Source organism: Euprymna scolopes, chromosome 4, assembly GCF_053919585.1.
Source record: "Euprymna scolopes isolate OS-2025 chromosome 4, ASM5391958v1, whole genome shotgun sequence".
Classification (NCBI taxonomy): domain Eukaryota; kingdom Metazoa; phylum Mollusca; class Cephalopoda; order Sepiida; family Sepiolidae; genus Euprymna; species Euprymna scolopes.
In genome coordinates this window covers 34,111,555-34,128,976 of record NC_136485.1, presented here as the reverse complement: position 1 = coordinate 34,128,976, position 17,422 = coordinate 34,111,555, and the positions used below count along the sequence as shown (strand labels likewise).

General features: G+C 34.8%; 1 protein-coding gene across 1 annotated transcript in view; it reads right to left on the bottom strand.

Annotated features, from left to right (window-relative positions):
- The window catches only part of LOC145270605 (chorion peroxidase-like), a 57,814-nt gene extending 46,107 nt beyond the window's left edge, over positions 1–11,707 (bottom strand). The window contains exons 1-2 of the mRNA XM_080126236.1: positions 11,694–11,707; positions 10,314–10,429 (exon numbers count right to left, since the gene is read on the bottom strand). Of these exons, the coding sequence (XP_079982362.1) occupies positions 10,314–10,429; positions 11,694–11,707 (130 nt within the window). The remainder of the gene's footprint in view (positions 1–10,313; positions 10,430–11,693) is intronic.
- Positions 11,708–17,422: the final 5,715 nt, after the last annotated feature.

Here is a 17,422-nt window from a genome sequence, read left to right as displayed (position 1 = left end):
CTCCCGATATTCCCTCCTATAACAGACAACACGCTATGCAACATACAAATATCTGTGTGTGAGGTCGCCAAGCTAATCAAGAACCTTGACTCCAGTAAAGCAACTGGTCCCGACGGTATTCCAATTATAGTGTTAAAAAAATTACAACCAGAACTTGCCCCCATACTTTCCAAACTGTTTAAGCGTTGCCTTAAGGAGAAGTGCTTTCCAATACCCTAGAAAACCTCATCAGTATGCCGTGTACTTAAAAATTCAGGTGATAAGTCCTCTCCCTCTCAGTACAGACCAATAAGTCTCCTGTGTGTCATGAGTAAGATGCTGGAATCCACGATAAATAGAGAAGTAGTTAACCAACTCAGCAGAAATAAGCTTCTTAGCGACACGCAATATGGTTTCCTGCTCTGCTAGATCTACAGCAGATGTGCTAACAGCTATATCTCATAGTATTAGCGAATCTCTCGACAAAGGCTTCATTTCTAGGGCAATTGCTCTTGACATATCAAAGGCCTTCGATAAGGTTTGGCATAAAGACCTACTACACCAGATTTCCAGCTACGGTATAACTGGAAATGTTTTCTCTATCATTAAATCATTTCTATCTGATAGGCTCATAAGAGTAGTGGTTGATGGGCAGAAATCAGAGGCCCACAGTATTAATGCCGGAGTCCCTCAGGGTTCCATACTGGGCCGAACTCTCTTCCTGATCTACATCAATGATACTAAAATCTTTCGTTGACACTATGCTGATGACCCAACCATCTATGGCAACACATCAAAGGCCGTAAATGATGCTGTTCTCTCTGATTCTCTCTCCTCTAATCTTGAGCGTGTGGTACAGTGGGGAAAGAGGTGGCTGGTTACCTTTAATGCATCTAAGACCAAGCTCCTATCTCTACATCATAAATGCTCTGATCCCCATCTGGCATCAATTGAAATGGATGGCTCTCGTCTAAGGGAGGCCCCAGGATTTGATAAGCTCTTGGGTTTGACCTTTACACCCGATCTTAAATCGAACACATACATCAAGTCTGTGGCCAAGGTTGCTGGGAAAATGGTGGGATCCTTCTACCGCTCCAGAAGATATCTCACTAATGATGCAATTCTCTATCTATATAAGAGCCAAGTACGTCCAAAGATGGAGTACTGCTGCCACATCTGGACGGGGGCTGCAAAAAACAGCCTATCCTGCCTTGACAGAGTGCAAAATAGACTCCGTGGCTTGGTGGGGGATGCCCTTTTCTCTACCCTACAACTTCTTTCCCACAGAAGAGACGTAGCGAGCCTGTCATTGTTCTATCGTTATTTCCATGGTAGGTGCTCGTCTGAGCTCCATTCTCTGGTCCCCCCTCGCCAATCTTTCTCAAAAAACACCCGACTAGCTGAAACCACCGTTAATAATTCTCCCTGCTCCCTATTTGTGCCTAAATCAAAACGTAGATACCATGAACAAAGCTTCTTTCTTAGAACTGCACGCCTGTGGAACTCTGTTCCGCTTGCCTGTTTTCCTCCCGACTTCAACCTGGATGTCTTCAAGTCCAACCCAAACAAATTCCCGATGACCCCCCCCCAAGTAATGACACGTTACCAATTCTCCAATACTATTGCTACACTATCCCTTTGATTACTGTACACACAATAACCTTTATCCCTGAGTGGCCATTGGGCCTTGATAAGTGGTGAACTCCATGTAAAAAAAAAAAAAAAGATTCAAGCAACTTACTCATGTTGCACAGGAGACTTATTGGTCTGTACTGAGAGGAAGATGAGCGATCACCTGAATTCTTTAATACGGGGCGTACTGATGAGGTTATCCAGGGTGTTGAAAAGCAATTCTCCTTTAGATAACGCTTGAACAACTTTATAAGTATGGGAGCTAGTTCTGGTTGAAGTTTTTTCAGCACTATAATTGGAATGTAGTCAGAGTCAGTTGCTTTACTTGAATCGAGATTTTCGATTAGCTTAGCAACATCACACACAGATATTTTTATGTCACATAGAATGTTTTCAGACAAAGGAAGAAATATGAGGCGTTGGCGGCTTTGATCACATGGCGCAGAATTACCTGTAAAATTCTTGGCAAAAAGTTTGGCTTTGTCTGATTCTGACGAGATTACCTCAGGTCCATTGATGATAGTTGGGATAGAGCATAGGCTTCTGTTCAGGACCCTGTTTGATATTTGCTAAAACTGGTGGGAACCAAGCCGCTGCTCAGTTACTGTGGACTTAACTCACTGAGCATACAACTCTCTTGCATTCTTTATTACTATTTTACAGTGGTTGCTGAAAGCGGCTTTAATCTCAGTACATCTATTACTTTGGAAGCAATGGAAAAAGTGATTTTTGTATGCAATGGCAGCAGGACATTCTGGAGAGAACTACTGCTCTTTGCTAAGTTTTTGGACAGTATGAATCGGTCTATGCCTACAATTAACCATTCCATCAGGTTTGATACTATAGAGGACACATTCTTTTCAAACATGCAACACAGAGGTAGACCTGATATAAATGTACAGAAGCTATCCCAGTCAGCTGTAGACAATTGGTATACTGTACGAGGTACGTCTGAGGACTTATTACATTTTGTTTTTATCTTAACTGATACAACCGAGTAGTCGGAAGATCCCAGTGGAGACAGAATGGAAGATAAACATAATTCAGAGCAAGTTGTGGCCAGTGTTGGAAACACGGGTGCGTTTGTGAACAATCTTAGTTAGGCCGTAAGCAATGCAGAAACCCTAACCCTAACCTCCCTCATCCTCTGCCTTCTTTGGGTGGGATAACCACTGTACATCGTGAACATTGAAGTCTCCACAGATGTAGCAGGGCTACCCGGCGTTGCTCGGGACCGTATAAACAATGAAAAAACAAAAGCAGATATTGAACATATGTTTTATTCTTAGGGGAGAGGAATCTTTCATCTCTATGTATTATTTGTTTTATCTACCCTAGGACTGGTATTGTTCATGTTTTATCCCTTGCATAGGTAATTTACAGCATGTATATGAAATTGTTTTACCTTAGGGAGAAGAGAACAGGTAATATACAAAATAATGTGTCTATATTACATCCCTGGCAACGCCTAGAAACTAAGCCAAAATATGACCAGACAGGATGTGGTCAATTTTCCAGATATGCTTTTAAAGATAGTAACTCCGCTGTTGGCGTTAGAGGGCAAATGTAAACGCAATGGTGTGAGCAAGTGCAACCTGAAGTTGTTAATTCAAGGTTCAGGTCCCTGACTATTAGGCGGATAACGTCAACCCAATAAAAACGTGTACCTCCAGCACCCTTATTAAGGACATGGCTACAAGGATAGACAAAAAATACTGCCGACCTAGAATATAGCTTTTCCTCATTCCTTTGTCAAAAAAATCACTCATTCTAAATGAGGACTGAGGGACAAATAAGGAGAAGTGAGAGTTACAGGAACTGCCGATAACACATCCACAGTGCATTGTCTACTCTCCATTAAAAAAAGAAAAGAAAAGTTAATAATGATACCTGCGCGCGCGTAATCAAATATAAACAATTTACAGGAAAGAAATATATTAAAAAAAGAAACAAAAGAAAGGTCACATTTCAAAGGACATTCAGTGAGTTTTTCAACCAAAACTTTAATTTCTCCAACATCTCTCTCTCTCTTACCCTAGAACCTGTATCTAATTGAGCAGACGATTTCTTGTTTTATGTGAACATTGATTGTTGATATATTTTTCTCTCGGTAGAATTTGAATAATTAAATCATTTCATTTAGTTAGGCATATTTAATTTTCTTTTCTTTTCTTGAATTTTATTTATTTTTTATATCAATAAATGTGTGTTAATTTTTCGACGATATTTGTCCTCGTTATTTCTTATGTGATTTCGTTGTCCAGTACATTTTATTTTATTGTTGTCTTCGGGACAGTTGTCCCATTCCCATAACAACGCATTACCAAGGAACCTGAAAAACTTTATTTTTTTTATATATTTCGTTACGCCACCCATCTCTACCGTCCCCAGTAGGACTGGGATACGTCGTAACAATATATATACATATATATATACTGATCACTTTAGATAAGAGGAATGTTTACTTAGGTATCAAATTCGTTGGAAAAGTTATACATCTATAATATTGTAAATAAAAAAGATGTTCAGTTAATCGTGTATTATGAATTGCTTTTGTTATGTTTGACATCCCATCCTCGTTGCCAACTGTTATGTTGACGTTCATCTTCGTCGCCAACTGTTATGTTTACATAATGGTTGTCAGGTAAGAGAGTCTTGGCTGGAGAACGTATCTGCTCTCAGCTCGGCCTTCGGTGGCTTCTGGTTAACACACACCCAGACTAACCGAGTCTTGCTATTTATGTGTAATATTATCCACATATGTAAATGAGTGGGTGCCACCACAACAGTTTTAATCTCGTATTTCTTTGGTATTGCGTATAAATGGCTGATATGCTGTAAAAAGAGAGGGACTAGTAAACATCATTAAAATTTATTGGCTGTCAATTTGCTTCTTATAGATTAAGGCAAACTTTTATATGTTTAATGCGCATGGAAAGGCACAGAGCAAACTTTGTAGAAATTATCAGAAATATTGATCACAAAAATTGTTTATGGCATGAGGGTCTTCTCAGGAAAATCAGATCATACAGTATAACTGGTAGAATACTTAACATAATTAAATCCTTCTTAGATAAGAGAAAAATCCAGGTTGTCCTCGACGGTCGTACATCTAAACAATATGATATAAATGCAGGGGTGCCCCAGGGTTCTATCCTTGGACCTCTATTGTTCCTGATATTCATAAATGACCTCCCCGACAAAATTGCCTCTGAGATGGGTATATATGCTGATGACACTACACTCTATGGCAGGCACGACAGGAAGACGAATGAACACATTTCTAAAGAAATGGCAGAAACACTAGAGGATGACCTCTAATCTGTAGTGGAATGGGGACAAAAGTGGTTGGTCGCGTTCAATGCTGTCAAGACTAAACTAGTTTCATTCAATGATTACAAGAAACCCTCTCTACCACCCATAGCAATGGCCAACGACTCTTTATCTGAGAGTCCATCTTTCAAACTCCTTGGCCTAACGTTCATAGGAAACATGAGTTGGAACAATTACATTGAAGGCATTGCCAGGGCCGCTGCAAGAAAGGTGGGCTCTCTCTACCGTGCTAGAAAACTGCTAACACCCGAAAGTATCCTGTACCTCTATAAGGCCACCATTCGCCCATGTATGGAGTATTGCTGCCACATCTGGGCTGGTGCATCTGCTACTAGTCTCTCACTCCTTGACAAGGTTCAAAAGAGAGTCGCAAACCTGATAGGCCCTGAACTGGCATCTACACTTCAACCTTTGTCCCATCGACGAAATGTTGCATCCCTCTGCCTTTTCTACAAGTATTTTAGTGGGGAATGCTCTGACGAACTGCAATCACTTGTGCCCCCACGACGTGTGCACCCTCGACAAACCCGACAGGCTGCTAAATCCCACCCCCACACTGTAGAGATCCCTAGATGTAAAAGATCGTTTTACTCCAATAGTTTCTTCCCCAGAACCGCTGGACTCTGGAATTCCATTCCAGGTCCCTGCTTCCCCAACAGTACTTACGTGCAGAAGTTAAAGTGTAACGTGAACCGACATCTTGCTGCCCAAATCCCTACATAGTACCCCAGTAGTTGTTTCCCCTGATAGTAGCTCCCTACACCAAAGTGGCAATTTGCCTTGTTTGGGGTGAAAATGTAATAAAAAAAAATGATCAAATCAAGCCCATATAGTGTTACGGATGACCACTATGATAAGTTATACTTTACTGGCTGTTGGTTCGCTCTAAATGAGTTCAGAGTACAAGCTTAATGCTAAGATATTGTAGAATCAATGTAACATAGTGTTGTCGTGTTCTCTGATACATTACATGGATAATTACTCCGATTAGAAGAGTGTTAAAATGTAAACATTTTATGATTTTATATATAGGCCCCAGTGAAAAGTTGATAGTTATACAGAATAGGAATTGCATTATCGTCGGCATATTCAGGATAAACCGCCGGAAAGTTCTGAAACGCTTATTTAATGTTATCGCAGCAGGTGACAATTTTGTTCATTGATTTTTCTACAGTATCATTTGTTTATTTAAATATTAGGCAAAAAGTCTCCTTCTTCATGTTAAGAATGGCTTCTTAAATAATAAGATTATTATTTAGAGCACGGTCCATAAACTGCACAAGCACATATTTTTCCTTTCATTTTCCGTAGGATAACTGTTTTCAGTAATAATTAATTTTTCTTATCGTTTTTTTTTTACTGATTGCAGCGTTTTAAAAATTGGTCATCGTTTGTGATATAACAAACCATAAGGTTTTCCTTCGGCATCTTAAAAATTGGACAGCGTTTTCGCAAAAAATAAAAATAAATAAAAATAAATAAAAATAAATAAAAATAATAAATAAATTCGATTTACATGCCTCGTGTCAATAACGCTGTCCGTATTCTGCATAAGTACTAAAACTTTACTGAAACAAGTAACAGAGATCTTTCTCATTAAGAATGATTCAAAGAATGTCTTAATTGTATTCAAATACAATGGTGTTGGAAAAGTGCGTTTTGTGTCGGAAGAAGGAATTTTAAATTGTTAAATTGTTAACGGACGACATTTTTCCAAGTAAATAGAAATCTAAATTGTTGACTTAATTGTACGCTCCATATAATATGCATTATATAATGCCTTCTAAACAACAAGTGTCAGACTTAATGTGCAGGAGCACGTGCATACAGATATCAAGTAATAAAAAGCTAATAACATTATGAAATATTCACACTATAATGCCATAAATCACCGAGTCCAAGACTCGGTGTGCATGCGAATGTCAAATTATGAAAATGAAAATCATATCGATCGACCAAGGATTATAAAAAAAAAGGGTTACTTATCTTTCTCTTCTTGCCCACTCCTCAAGTAAGAACATGTAGACATTCACAGCAAGAACCCCTCTTACTACCACAACGGAGGAAAAAAAAAATTCCGAATATTAAATGTGTAGACGAACGCTGGGGTTTAGCAATTGTTGGGGACTTGCATAAATCCCCTGAGATAAATAAATAAAAAGAAAAACACTATCAAATAATGTAAAATAAGCTTTTGTTCATTTTCGTTAAAAGAAAAGAAATTACTTTTTAGCGTGCGCCAAGGTTGCAGTCGGTATGGAAGAAGGAAGGGAGGAAGGAGGTGAAGACTTGATAACGTGAGAGAAAGAGTCCGACTGTGTGGTGGCGAAGTGAGAGTCAAGCAATATTCTTTGACGTGCGAGAAAAGCTGTCATTTCAGCTACTGAATTTCACTTGGCGAGCGTTGCTATTGGTGTCGGTCATCCCTTTCTCTGACGAGAGAAGTTCTCCGTGCCATTTATATTTCTTTAGCGGCTCCCAGAGGCTTTCAAAAGTAAGTCTTTTTAATCAGGCCCTGATTGATAAAAATTCATATTTTTGACAAAAAAAAGTGCTTTCAACTACGTCGGCCATTTCTCAAGCGTCCTGATTTTTTGACCCAAGAGGTTTGGTATGAGTGAATATTGTAATTCCCGCGCAAATGAATTTATATATTTATAATGTGTGTTAGAAAAATAAAATAAGAAACAGCACACACCGTGTTCTCCTTTCCTGAATGTGACTACCCGTTAAACATTCTAAGGGCGGTCTATTCTTGGACGTAAAAGAACGTTTTGTAATTATCGTTAGACTTCAAAAGCCGCAAACAATCAGTTTTGCAATGACTTTCTTTGTTATTGTTCTTTTTAAATCAATACGAATATTATCCTCATCTCAGTCTTGTGTGTGTGTTCAATAAATCTTTTTTTCAGCATTAACCCCAACTTTAGTAAATGAGAACCGAATCGTTCCCTACTAAATCATTTTAGAATTGACAATTTGATAAAGTAATAATAATAATAATAATAATAACAACAATATTAGTAATAACAATAATAATGATAATAACAAAAATAACAACAGCAACAATAATAATAACAACAACAATAATGACAATAATAATAATAATAATAATAACAATAATAATAATAACAAAAATAACAATAATAACAATAATAATAACAACAATAATAATAACAATAATAATAATAATAACAAGAATAACAACAATGATAATAACAATAATAACAATAATAATAATAACAATAATAATAATAATAACAACAATAATAATAACAATAACAATAATAATAATAATAACAATAATAACAATAATAATAACAACAATAATAATAATGATAACAATAATAACAATAACAACAACAGCAATAATAATAATAATAACAATAATAACAATAATAATAACAATAATAACAACATAATAATGATAATAATACTAATAACAATAACAAAAATAACAATAATAACAATAATAATAATAATAATAATAATAATAACAATAATAATAATAACAATAATAACAAGAATAACAACAATAATAATAATAACAACAATAACAATAATAATAATAACAATAATAACAACAACAATAATAATAATAACAATAATAATAACAATAATAAAAATAATAACAATAATAATAATAATAACAACAATAACAACAATAATAATAATAATAACAATAATAACAACAACAACAATAATAATAATAATAATAATAATAATAATAATAATAATAATAATAATAATAATAATAATAATAATAATAATAATTAGCGATTTCCGGTGATTAAGAGGTCATGCTCACGCCAAACAAAAAGCGAGTACAAACAATTTCAGAAATATTTTTGTTTATATCTCTGGCAGTACATTTGAAATGTAAATAACATTCCAATTATTTGCCCCTCGCTTGCTTTCTTTTTGTATAACGTGATCTTTACCACCATTTTTATATTCTTTACAAACCTGTCAATCCTTATGTAACGTAGCGCTGGTAGGCGTATGTAAATGCATGCGAAGTGACGTCACTGGTGAGGAAAGAGGATTATAAAAAAAGAGAAAGAGGACGATCACGAAGGAGACGAGATAATGTTCGAGATCTTGTGAGGAACATGAATAACATTCGTGATCACGTGCGAGCCGTGAAGGATGTTTGAGAAGATGATCACGAGAGGGACATCACAGCGGTAAATAGAGAATGAGGAAATAAATTTTATTGTCACAAAGAACAAGCGAGTTGGAGTTATCTTCTAATCTTTGTCTTGATCTTCTTTGCGACTGAAACTGGGCACATGTATTGGTTCCCAAGCAACATTACACTTAGTCAATGAGTACGTTTTATTTAAAAATCACTGCGTGAACTTACAACCAAGACTGGTACAAGGTGCATTATCTCTATTTATATAAAGTTAGATATATATTTATATCATTCTATGTATAGGATTCATTTTTAAACTAATTAAACGGTATCTCTGAATTTTGGAACACATCTGCTAAGGGTTTGTAACGTATGCTGTATTTAGTTTAAGTTTTTTGAAAAGGAAGCAAAGAAAGAGTGGAGACACTTTGTAAAAAGTTAGATATCTCCGATTTTCGTAAAATTTTAAGAATAGGTATTAGGCATCAATTAATGAATATTCCCTAATATTCAGTTTCTTTGGAGTATTTTAGGCGACAAAATCTCCCATTTGAAAATTAAAATATGTCTGATCGACGTTCCATTTCAGTTAGAAAAAAGTTTTGTTTGTATCTCTGTTAGCAATTAATTCCGAAATTGTCCGCACCTCAATTTTTTATGACATGATTTTAACCTTCTAATCACCGGGAATCGTTTACTTTATCAACCTGTCAATCCTTAGTCGATGGGTATGTTTTTGAGTAACCACTAGGTTTTCATAACTGCACATCAGATCTTGTACAATGTGTTTTTTTTTCTTTTTTACAAGAGAGTCACAACTTATCAAGGTCTGAAGGCCACTCGAGGATAAGGGTTAATGAATGTAAGGTGGTAGTGTAGTAATCGTTAATGGCATCAGTTGAGTAGAATTTGATTATTTATGGGGACGGTTCACATTAGACTTGAAGGTTGTCATACTATAGTCGGCTGGGAAGCAGGCCAACGGAACAGTGTCCCACAGTTCTAGGGAAGAAGGTTTATTTGTGAAATCTGCATTTAGATTTAGTCACAGACAGAGTGGGGTTTTATGACATTATATTATACATATTTTGTATGGCATACAATCAAGTCACTAGCTTAGGTTTCCTTTTATTTGGAAAAATCTCATCCGCTAATGATTTTAAATCCCTTAGGAATAAAACATATAATGATTGATATTTGTGGAAAATATGATTCATGAAGAAAAACTTACAACTGTAGTCAGGGTCTAAAAACCGTTTAAATGGTGTGAAGGACCTTCCAAGCAGTGGATTATCTAGGTTGTTGCAAGAACCGTCTATGGTGCGATACGGATAGGAAAAGTTGCACCTAGAATTTTACAATGAATAAAGATTTTAATAATAATAATAATAATAATAATAATAATAATAATAATAATAAAACAGCTGGTGTATTTAAAAAAAAATCTTCAAGATCAGAAACAGAGGTAAGCTGCAAAAACACAAGCAAAAGATCATAGAAACAACATTACAGGAATCAAAGCGAACCATTACGCCATAGCGGATTGCAAAATGAATGAGTTACAAATTGAATCAAGAATCGTGCATACGCAGAAATAAACGTCTGGCTGGAGGCCAGTTAAGCTACCAGTTTTCTGCCGTTTTATTTATTTGTTTCCTCATGATGTTAGGGAAAACCGGCTCCCCACCAAAAAGGGGGGAAATCTGGCAGTGTTCAAATGAATAGCAATTGTCTGATATGAAGGGTTTCCCCCCCACATTGATCAAACCTAATTGTCTTCAAAACGTCCCGACCCGGAAAGCCAGAAGGCGCTTGTGTTTGCTTCGATTAGTTTCGCTTTTATACGAAAAAGACAAGCAAACACTCGAAACGAGGGAATTTTTTAAAACTCGATCAAAATAAAGATAGAGACGATGTCTGTTTGCAAATCTGAGATAATGTGATATAGGAAGTATGAGGAAACTTCTCCCGGAATGTAACCAACGTGAGAAGCCCGACGAAAAAAAGCCTTTCACGGACATACACAAATGCTCACGCCCATTGTTGCTAAATTTGATATTCAACTTTTTTACAGATCGTCCACTGAAGATATTTACACACGCCATCGTATCGCATTGTATAGTAGTTATTCCCTAAGCAGAACCTTACAACTGGATGTCAAGTGGCTTACACTCTCTACTTCTGTGTGGCAGAAATTGCACTTGTTGAAACAACTCATAATTTTAAAGTCATTGATCATCAAGCCATGATCTTTCAAAATAGGGAATTACATGCAACTTTGAATGTGCTATAACTCGGTTTTGGCTGATGTTTAGGTTAAACAGACTTTTTAAAAAAAAATTTCAATGTCCAAACTGTATTATATTTTTGAATATTTGTGATGAGAATTGTAGCCTGTGTCTTATTCTGATGTGTAGATCAACATCACTTTTATTGGAAGATGCAATAACTTTCTGATAAATTTAACAAGTAATTTTGAACATATCTCTCAAATTCTGTCAGTATAGTCTATGTTTGTACTTGGAAGAAGCAATAGAAATTATCACTGCATCGCCAGTTCTGCTCCATATCTTTTCTTTTCAACATTCAAGGTTTGGTTGTTTTGTTTTACGGCATATCAGACATTTTCGAGTTCTTTAATGCCAAATCCAGTTATTTTGGAAAATAGTATTCATGTTGCATCCAGTTATTTTGTAGAAGGGTTTTATTCTTTAAGCTCTTTGTATCTTCAATCACTAGTTTGTAGTGTTTGGTTTGGTTGTTTTATAGTGGATTTTATCGTTTTTGTTCCCTGTCCTGCAGAACATGAATGAGTTTTGCAACGGAAGAGGGAAAAGGGGTTACAGTATTAATGTTTGGTACATTTTAAGTTAGGAAAGCAATCAGGAAGTAGGGGAGATAGAAAGAGAAAAGGGAAATGGGAAGAAGGAAAAAGGGGGGAAACGGTGGGTTGTTGTTTTTGGTTTTGGTTTTGCAGAATATAACTGAGTTCTGCAAAAGGAAGTAGAAAACAAAAAGCATCAATGTTAGGTCTATTTCATCCCAGGAAGCCAATATCTTCGGACAGCCTGATCTGGTAGCCAGTTCAACGTTCAAATACAACCTTTGCTATTCATATTCTTCTGTTAATGTCAGATGGGAATCCAATCTTTATTTTTAGTCATGTTCACTCCAAACAAGGCATAATTTTGGACCATGTTTAGAGGAAATGAGCGAAATGTCTGTTTACATTACATTTAAACGTCATTAAATGTCAGTAAAGTTAGAGAAACAAGTAGCAGGGAGGGGATTTCAAAGTTTCTCTTATATGTAAAAAGTTTGTACTTACGATTTTTCTAAAGTGTAGAAGGTGCTATATTCCAAATGGTCACCCATACCATCGATTTCCGTTGGTGGAAAAGCTGGTAAAAATAAGGCACAAAAATCATTTCATTAAAAAAAACAAAAAAACAAAAAAAAACCCATTAAGTTACTATTTGTGAATCTGTATTCTCTTTAATGATGATTTTTTTAAAATAATTTTTATATTGCAACTGAAAATAAATTGTTGTGAATAACGTTTCATTTATTATTATAAAGATTTTGATCACCAATGCTCTTCATAGTGTTGCCATAGACAATCCTATTATTTACATCGATGCTAACAGACGATCTACAAATAATAATTAATAAACATTTAATTCTAATACATTGGGCTTCATTCCATTGTCATTTCTGCTCTATAACTTTTCTTGTAGACATCCAAATATTGACGTTGCTCTTCATATTCTTGTGCTAATATCAGATCCCATCTTATCCTATTTATCCTCTTTAATATGTAACAAGTTTTTTACTTACAGTATCGGTAAAGTATATGTGCTTTTATATTCCATATAAATTCCATCTATAACTCGAACTGCAGAAGCAGGTAACAGGGAAGGAATTCCAAAGTCTAGCAGTACAAAGAAAGAAACTAATAAAGTAGAAGGCTTACTGGTCAATCCTATCTCATATTTGCACATGCTGACGTTGAAGCCTTTTAAGCTTGACTTCCTGTATTTTCCCCAGAAAAGCACTATAATCTCGCCCTCTACTCTTTTTTATTGGTTCCTACACTAAGATATAGAGGAGGGCGACACTTCTTTCCCTGGACTGTTAATTTTACTTTTGACATTCATTTTATTATGCAGAGTGTTTTACAGTGAAGGAACCACTGAAAAAGGAGCCTTCAGATCGCCCTCGACTATGGTCGGTCAATAAAAAATACATGACTACCAAACAGAAACAAATAGTTTTAAAATACATATATTTGATCTGCAAGTTTAGCGAGGGAACTATTTCAAACATAAACGTGACAGACCAAACTTAAGCATGCTAGATATATCGACTATCCAATCAATCAATGAACAGAGCCAGATAAGTAGATGTCCGGTATTGTGAGGATGTGTCCTAATATGCTGTATTATCAAAAGTATATGTAATTACACAGGCAGAAGAAGAATATCGTGAATATTAAATCTGCCTATTTTTAGATTTAACTAGCCTGGGTGCCCGGCGTTGCCCGGGTGTTTGGAGGTGTGTTGAGCAAAAAAAGAAAAGTGGGTCGAATCTGTAGCGCAAACAAGGAAAAGAAGGTGGAAAAAAACCCTGACGTCTTTGCCATTGCGTCCATCAAAAAACCGGAAGTGATGAATGGTTTAAATTAAGGCTAGTCAGTCGAAAAGAGGGGATAACTTTCGAAAATATTAGCGAAAAAAAAAAGACCCCCTCCTCCTTGTAGAAAAGAGCCCAGTTGAAGGTGAAGGAATTAATGTTTTTCGCCAATTTTTTCGATATTTGTCGTCCGAAGCGTCGAGATTCAAAACGATACGAATCTCGTGAAAATCCGTCGCCTTTGTCGAAAGTTTTAGGCATACATACATACATACATACATACATACATACATACATACATACATACGTAAACACATTTAAACAGACCGGTGAGATTTATATCATAGATAAAATCATAAAAGCCTTGTAAGTTAACTTTAAAGTAATGCGAATTTTTAAAGATACATATAAGTAACAAGGGATGGTAAAAAGCGATTGTCTCCAGAGACAGAATAAGTAACAGTAATGTTCAAATAATTAGTCGTATATGGTAAAAGAAAAACACAGAAATTTTTGCTAAGCGCACTGTTTCTACTGATGCATACAAGTAAAAAGTGACAGTAACAGTCAGTAGTAACCAGTCATTGTAACCAATTACATTAACATGTCATTGTAAGCAGTTATATCAACAAGTCATGATAACAAGTTATATTAACAAGCAATGGTAATAAATTATATTAAAAAGTCATAGTAACTAGTTAAATTAACAAGTCATTGTAATCAGTTATATTACAAGTCATAGTAACAAATTATACTGACAAATCATGAAAACAAGTTATATTAACAAGTCATTGTAACCAGTTAAATTCATAGTAACGTCAGAGTAACCAATTATATTAACAAGTCATACTAACCAGTTATACTGACAAGTCATGATAACTAGTTATATTAACAAGCAATGGTAACCATTTATATTAACAAGTTATAGTAACCAGTTATATTGACAAGTCATGGTAACTAGTTATATTAACAAGTCATGTTAACAAGTTAAATTAGCAAGCCAGAGTAACCATTTATATTAACAAGTTATAGTAACCAGTTACATTAAGAAGTCATAGTAACCAGTCGTGATAACGAGTTAAATTGACAAGTCATCATAACAGGTTATATTAACAAGTCATGGTAACCAGTTATATCTGCAAGAGACAAAATCAAATCCAAAGATATTGAAGTATTAGTCGTATCTGAAAAGAGACATTTTAAACGGGTGACAAGTGATATTTAATATGATAACAAGGAATCGAAAATAATTATAACGACAAAACATCGTAAGCAGTTATATAAACAAAGAATGATAAAAACCGTCTATCCCAAGATATATTAACGAGTTATATTAACAAGTCATAATAACCAACTATATTAACCAGTAATGGTAACCAGTTATATTATCAAGACATGGTAACTAGTTATATTAACAAGCATTGTAGCTAGTTATATTAACAAGTCATGCAAACCAGTTACATTAACCAGTAATTGTAATCAGTTATATTAACAAGTAATGGTAACCAGTTATATTAACAAGTCGTGATAACCAGTTATAGTAACAAATCATGGTAAAAACCGTTTATCCCAAAAGACAGAATCAAAATCAAAGATCCTCTAAGAATTTGTCATATCTGAAAAGAGAGAAATCCAAAATCCTTACTTGGTACAATGTTTCAATCGATTACTTACGTCCATTAGCAAAAGTTGTTGGGGCGATCAGCAATAACACTGCAGAACGTAAGATATATTTTAACACCATTTCGATGGCCTTTCGTTATGGAGAAATCGTATTGCTCTGCCAGAATCATAGAAACATTGTCTATATATAACGCTGTGATGTAATTTCATTCTTTATCGAAAAATGAAATCAAAATATAATTTAATTTGTTTCTAATAAATGCTTCAAATTGTACGAATGTTTGACGGATATTTTATGAGTTAGCAACAGGTGGTACGTCTTTGTGTTATCGTCTGTTAGAAAATTACTTTTTAAATATATTCTTATCAATTATTAGATCTGTTTTTTTTATATGAACTACTGACAAATACTTTACACATATGAACATTTATTATTTTATATTTTATTCAGATGTCATGAAATTGTTTTCTTTTTCTTATTAATTTCGACAGTTGTGTCTCTGAATTCTTTGTATAAATTAGTTATTCTATGGTGTATCAGTAATCTATTGAATTCATCTCGGACTTGGCATATTTTGTCAGCCCTTATCAATGTGGGAGATAGATAAACAATGGTTATATGTAAAATGGTCAACGCAATGTAGAAATATATGTAAAAGCTTTTGTTCGTGTATTAATTTTTTTCTGTAAAATCTAAAATCGTTGAAGTCAGTTCAAACGATGCAAGTTGCTCTGTTGATTAAAGATTTTGTTCAATCAAGGTTCGATATAAAAAAAAATACAACATTCCCTGCCGCTACCTCCTTGAATACATTGCAAATAAACTAATACATTTCAAGATAAGGGAATATCTTTTCAAAGTAAGGGTCGGTTTCATCCCCCAACCTAAAAACCTATTCCAGAATAGTCGTAAAGAAATAAGTCTGAATTCGAAATCAACAGAGAACGGTGTTGCTCCACCATCGTTTCTTGAAAATCTCAATAGTCACTTGCAGGAGTTTTTCTAGCGTCAAAGAATAACAGAAAATTATTTCAGGTGTTATTTCAGATTTGCATAATAATCTTTCGAAGATAAAAACTAAAATAAACTAAAACATTTCCAATATCTTGCAAATTATTTTGAATGAATTTATAAAGGATAGCAGTCCGTATCATTCCCCACTTAGCTACCATCATTCCCTATTTACTTCCCCTCTAGAACATTAGTCGAAAAATCAGGTTTGGTTTAGATGGAACTGTTTCTGTGGAACGAACTGTATTCGAACCTGGCACACCCAGGTTTTTAGTCCGTGCCGTGAACCACTTAGACACTGTCACCTCTATTATTCATCATTATAATGTGAATACATTTATTTTACATCCATCCTTTAAAAGCAATAAAAACTTTGATAAGTATCAACTCTCATTTTCTTTTTACTTTTGATCACATCGAAAGAAGGCATTTTGCTATTGAATCATAACTGACTACTGTGATATAGGCCAGATTTATGCAAAAATGATTAAACATATTGTAATTTATACGATTAGATAGAGCGAAAAACCCTCTTTAAAAATGATATAGACATTATAAGGAAAACTTATTCGAAAACACATCATTTGAAATCACAATCACAAATTTTGCAATAACTTTCTAGTTAACCTAATAGTTCACTTTTTTTTTAGCAAATAGCTTCAAATGATACATAGACCCGAGATGGTTCATTTATCTTCCTTAACCATGAATTTTTATCAGCATTGCACTTCCTGAGTATGCTATTGTGTGGCATCATAACTTTGATAAACAGATGCTATGATATAGTCTCCCCAGAAAAATGTTTTTCTTGTCTCAGTCAGGTATCAGTTTCAGTATACACGCTTCCATTTGTTTGTCTATGAGATTAACGATTTTGTTGGATATTTGTAAATCCTTAAGCGCATATTTATAGTCGATCCATGCCATGGCTATGTACTCTTTTCTATTTTTTTACCTTCCTCAAGATCTTTAGATCTGTATATAGCAGATTAGATGTACCTCATGTCGCTTTCTACCAATTTTTCTGTTTCTTAGAAAATCGTTCACAGTTATTGAGGAAGTTGTCGATCTGT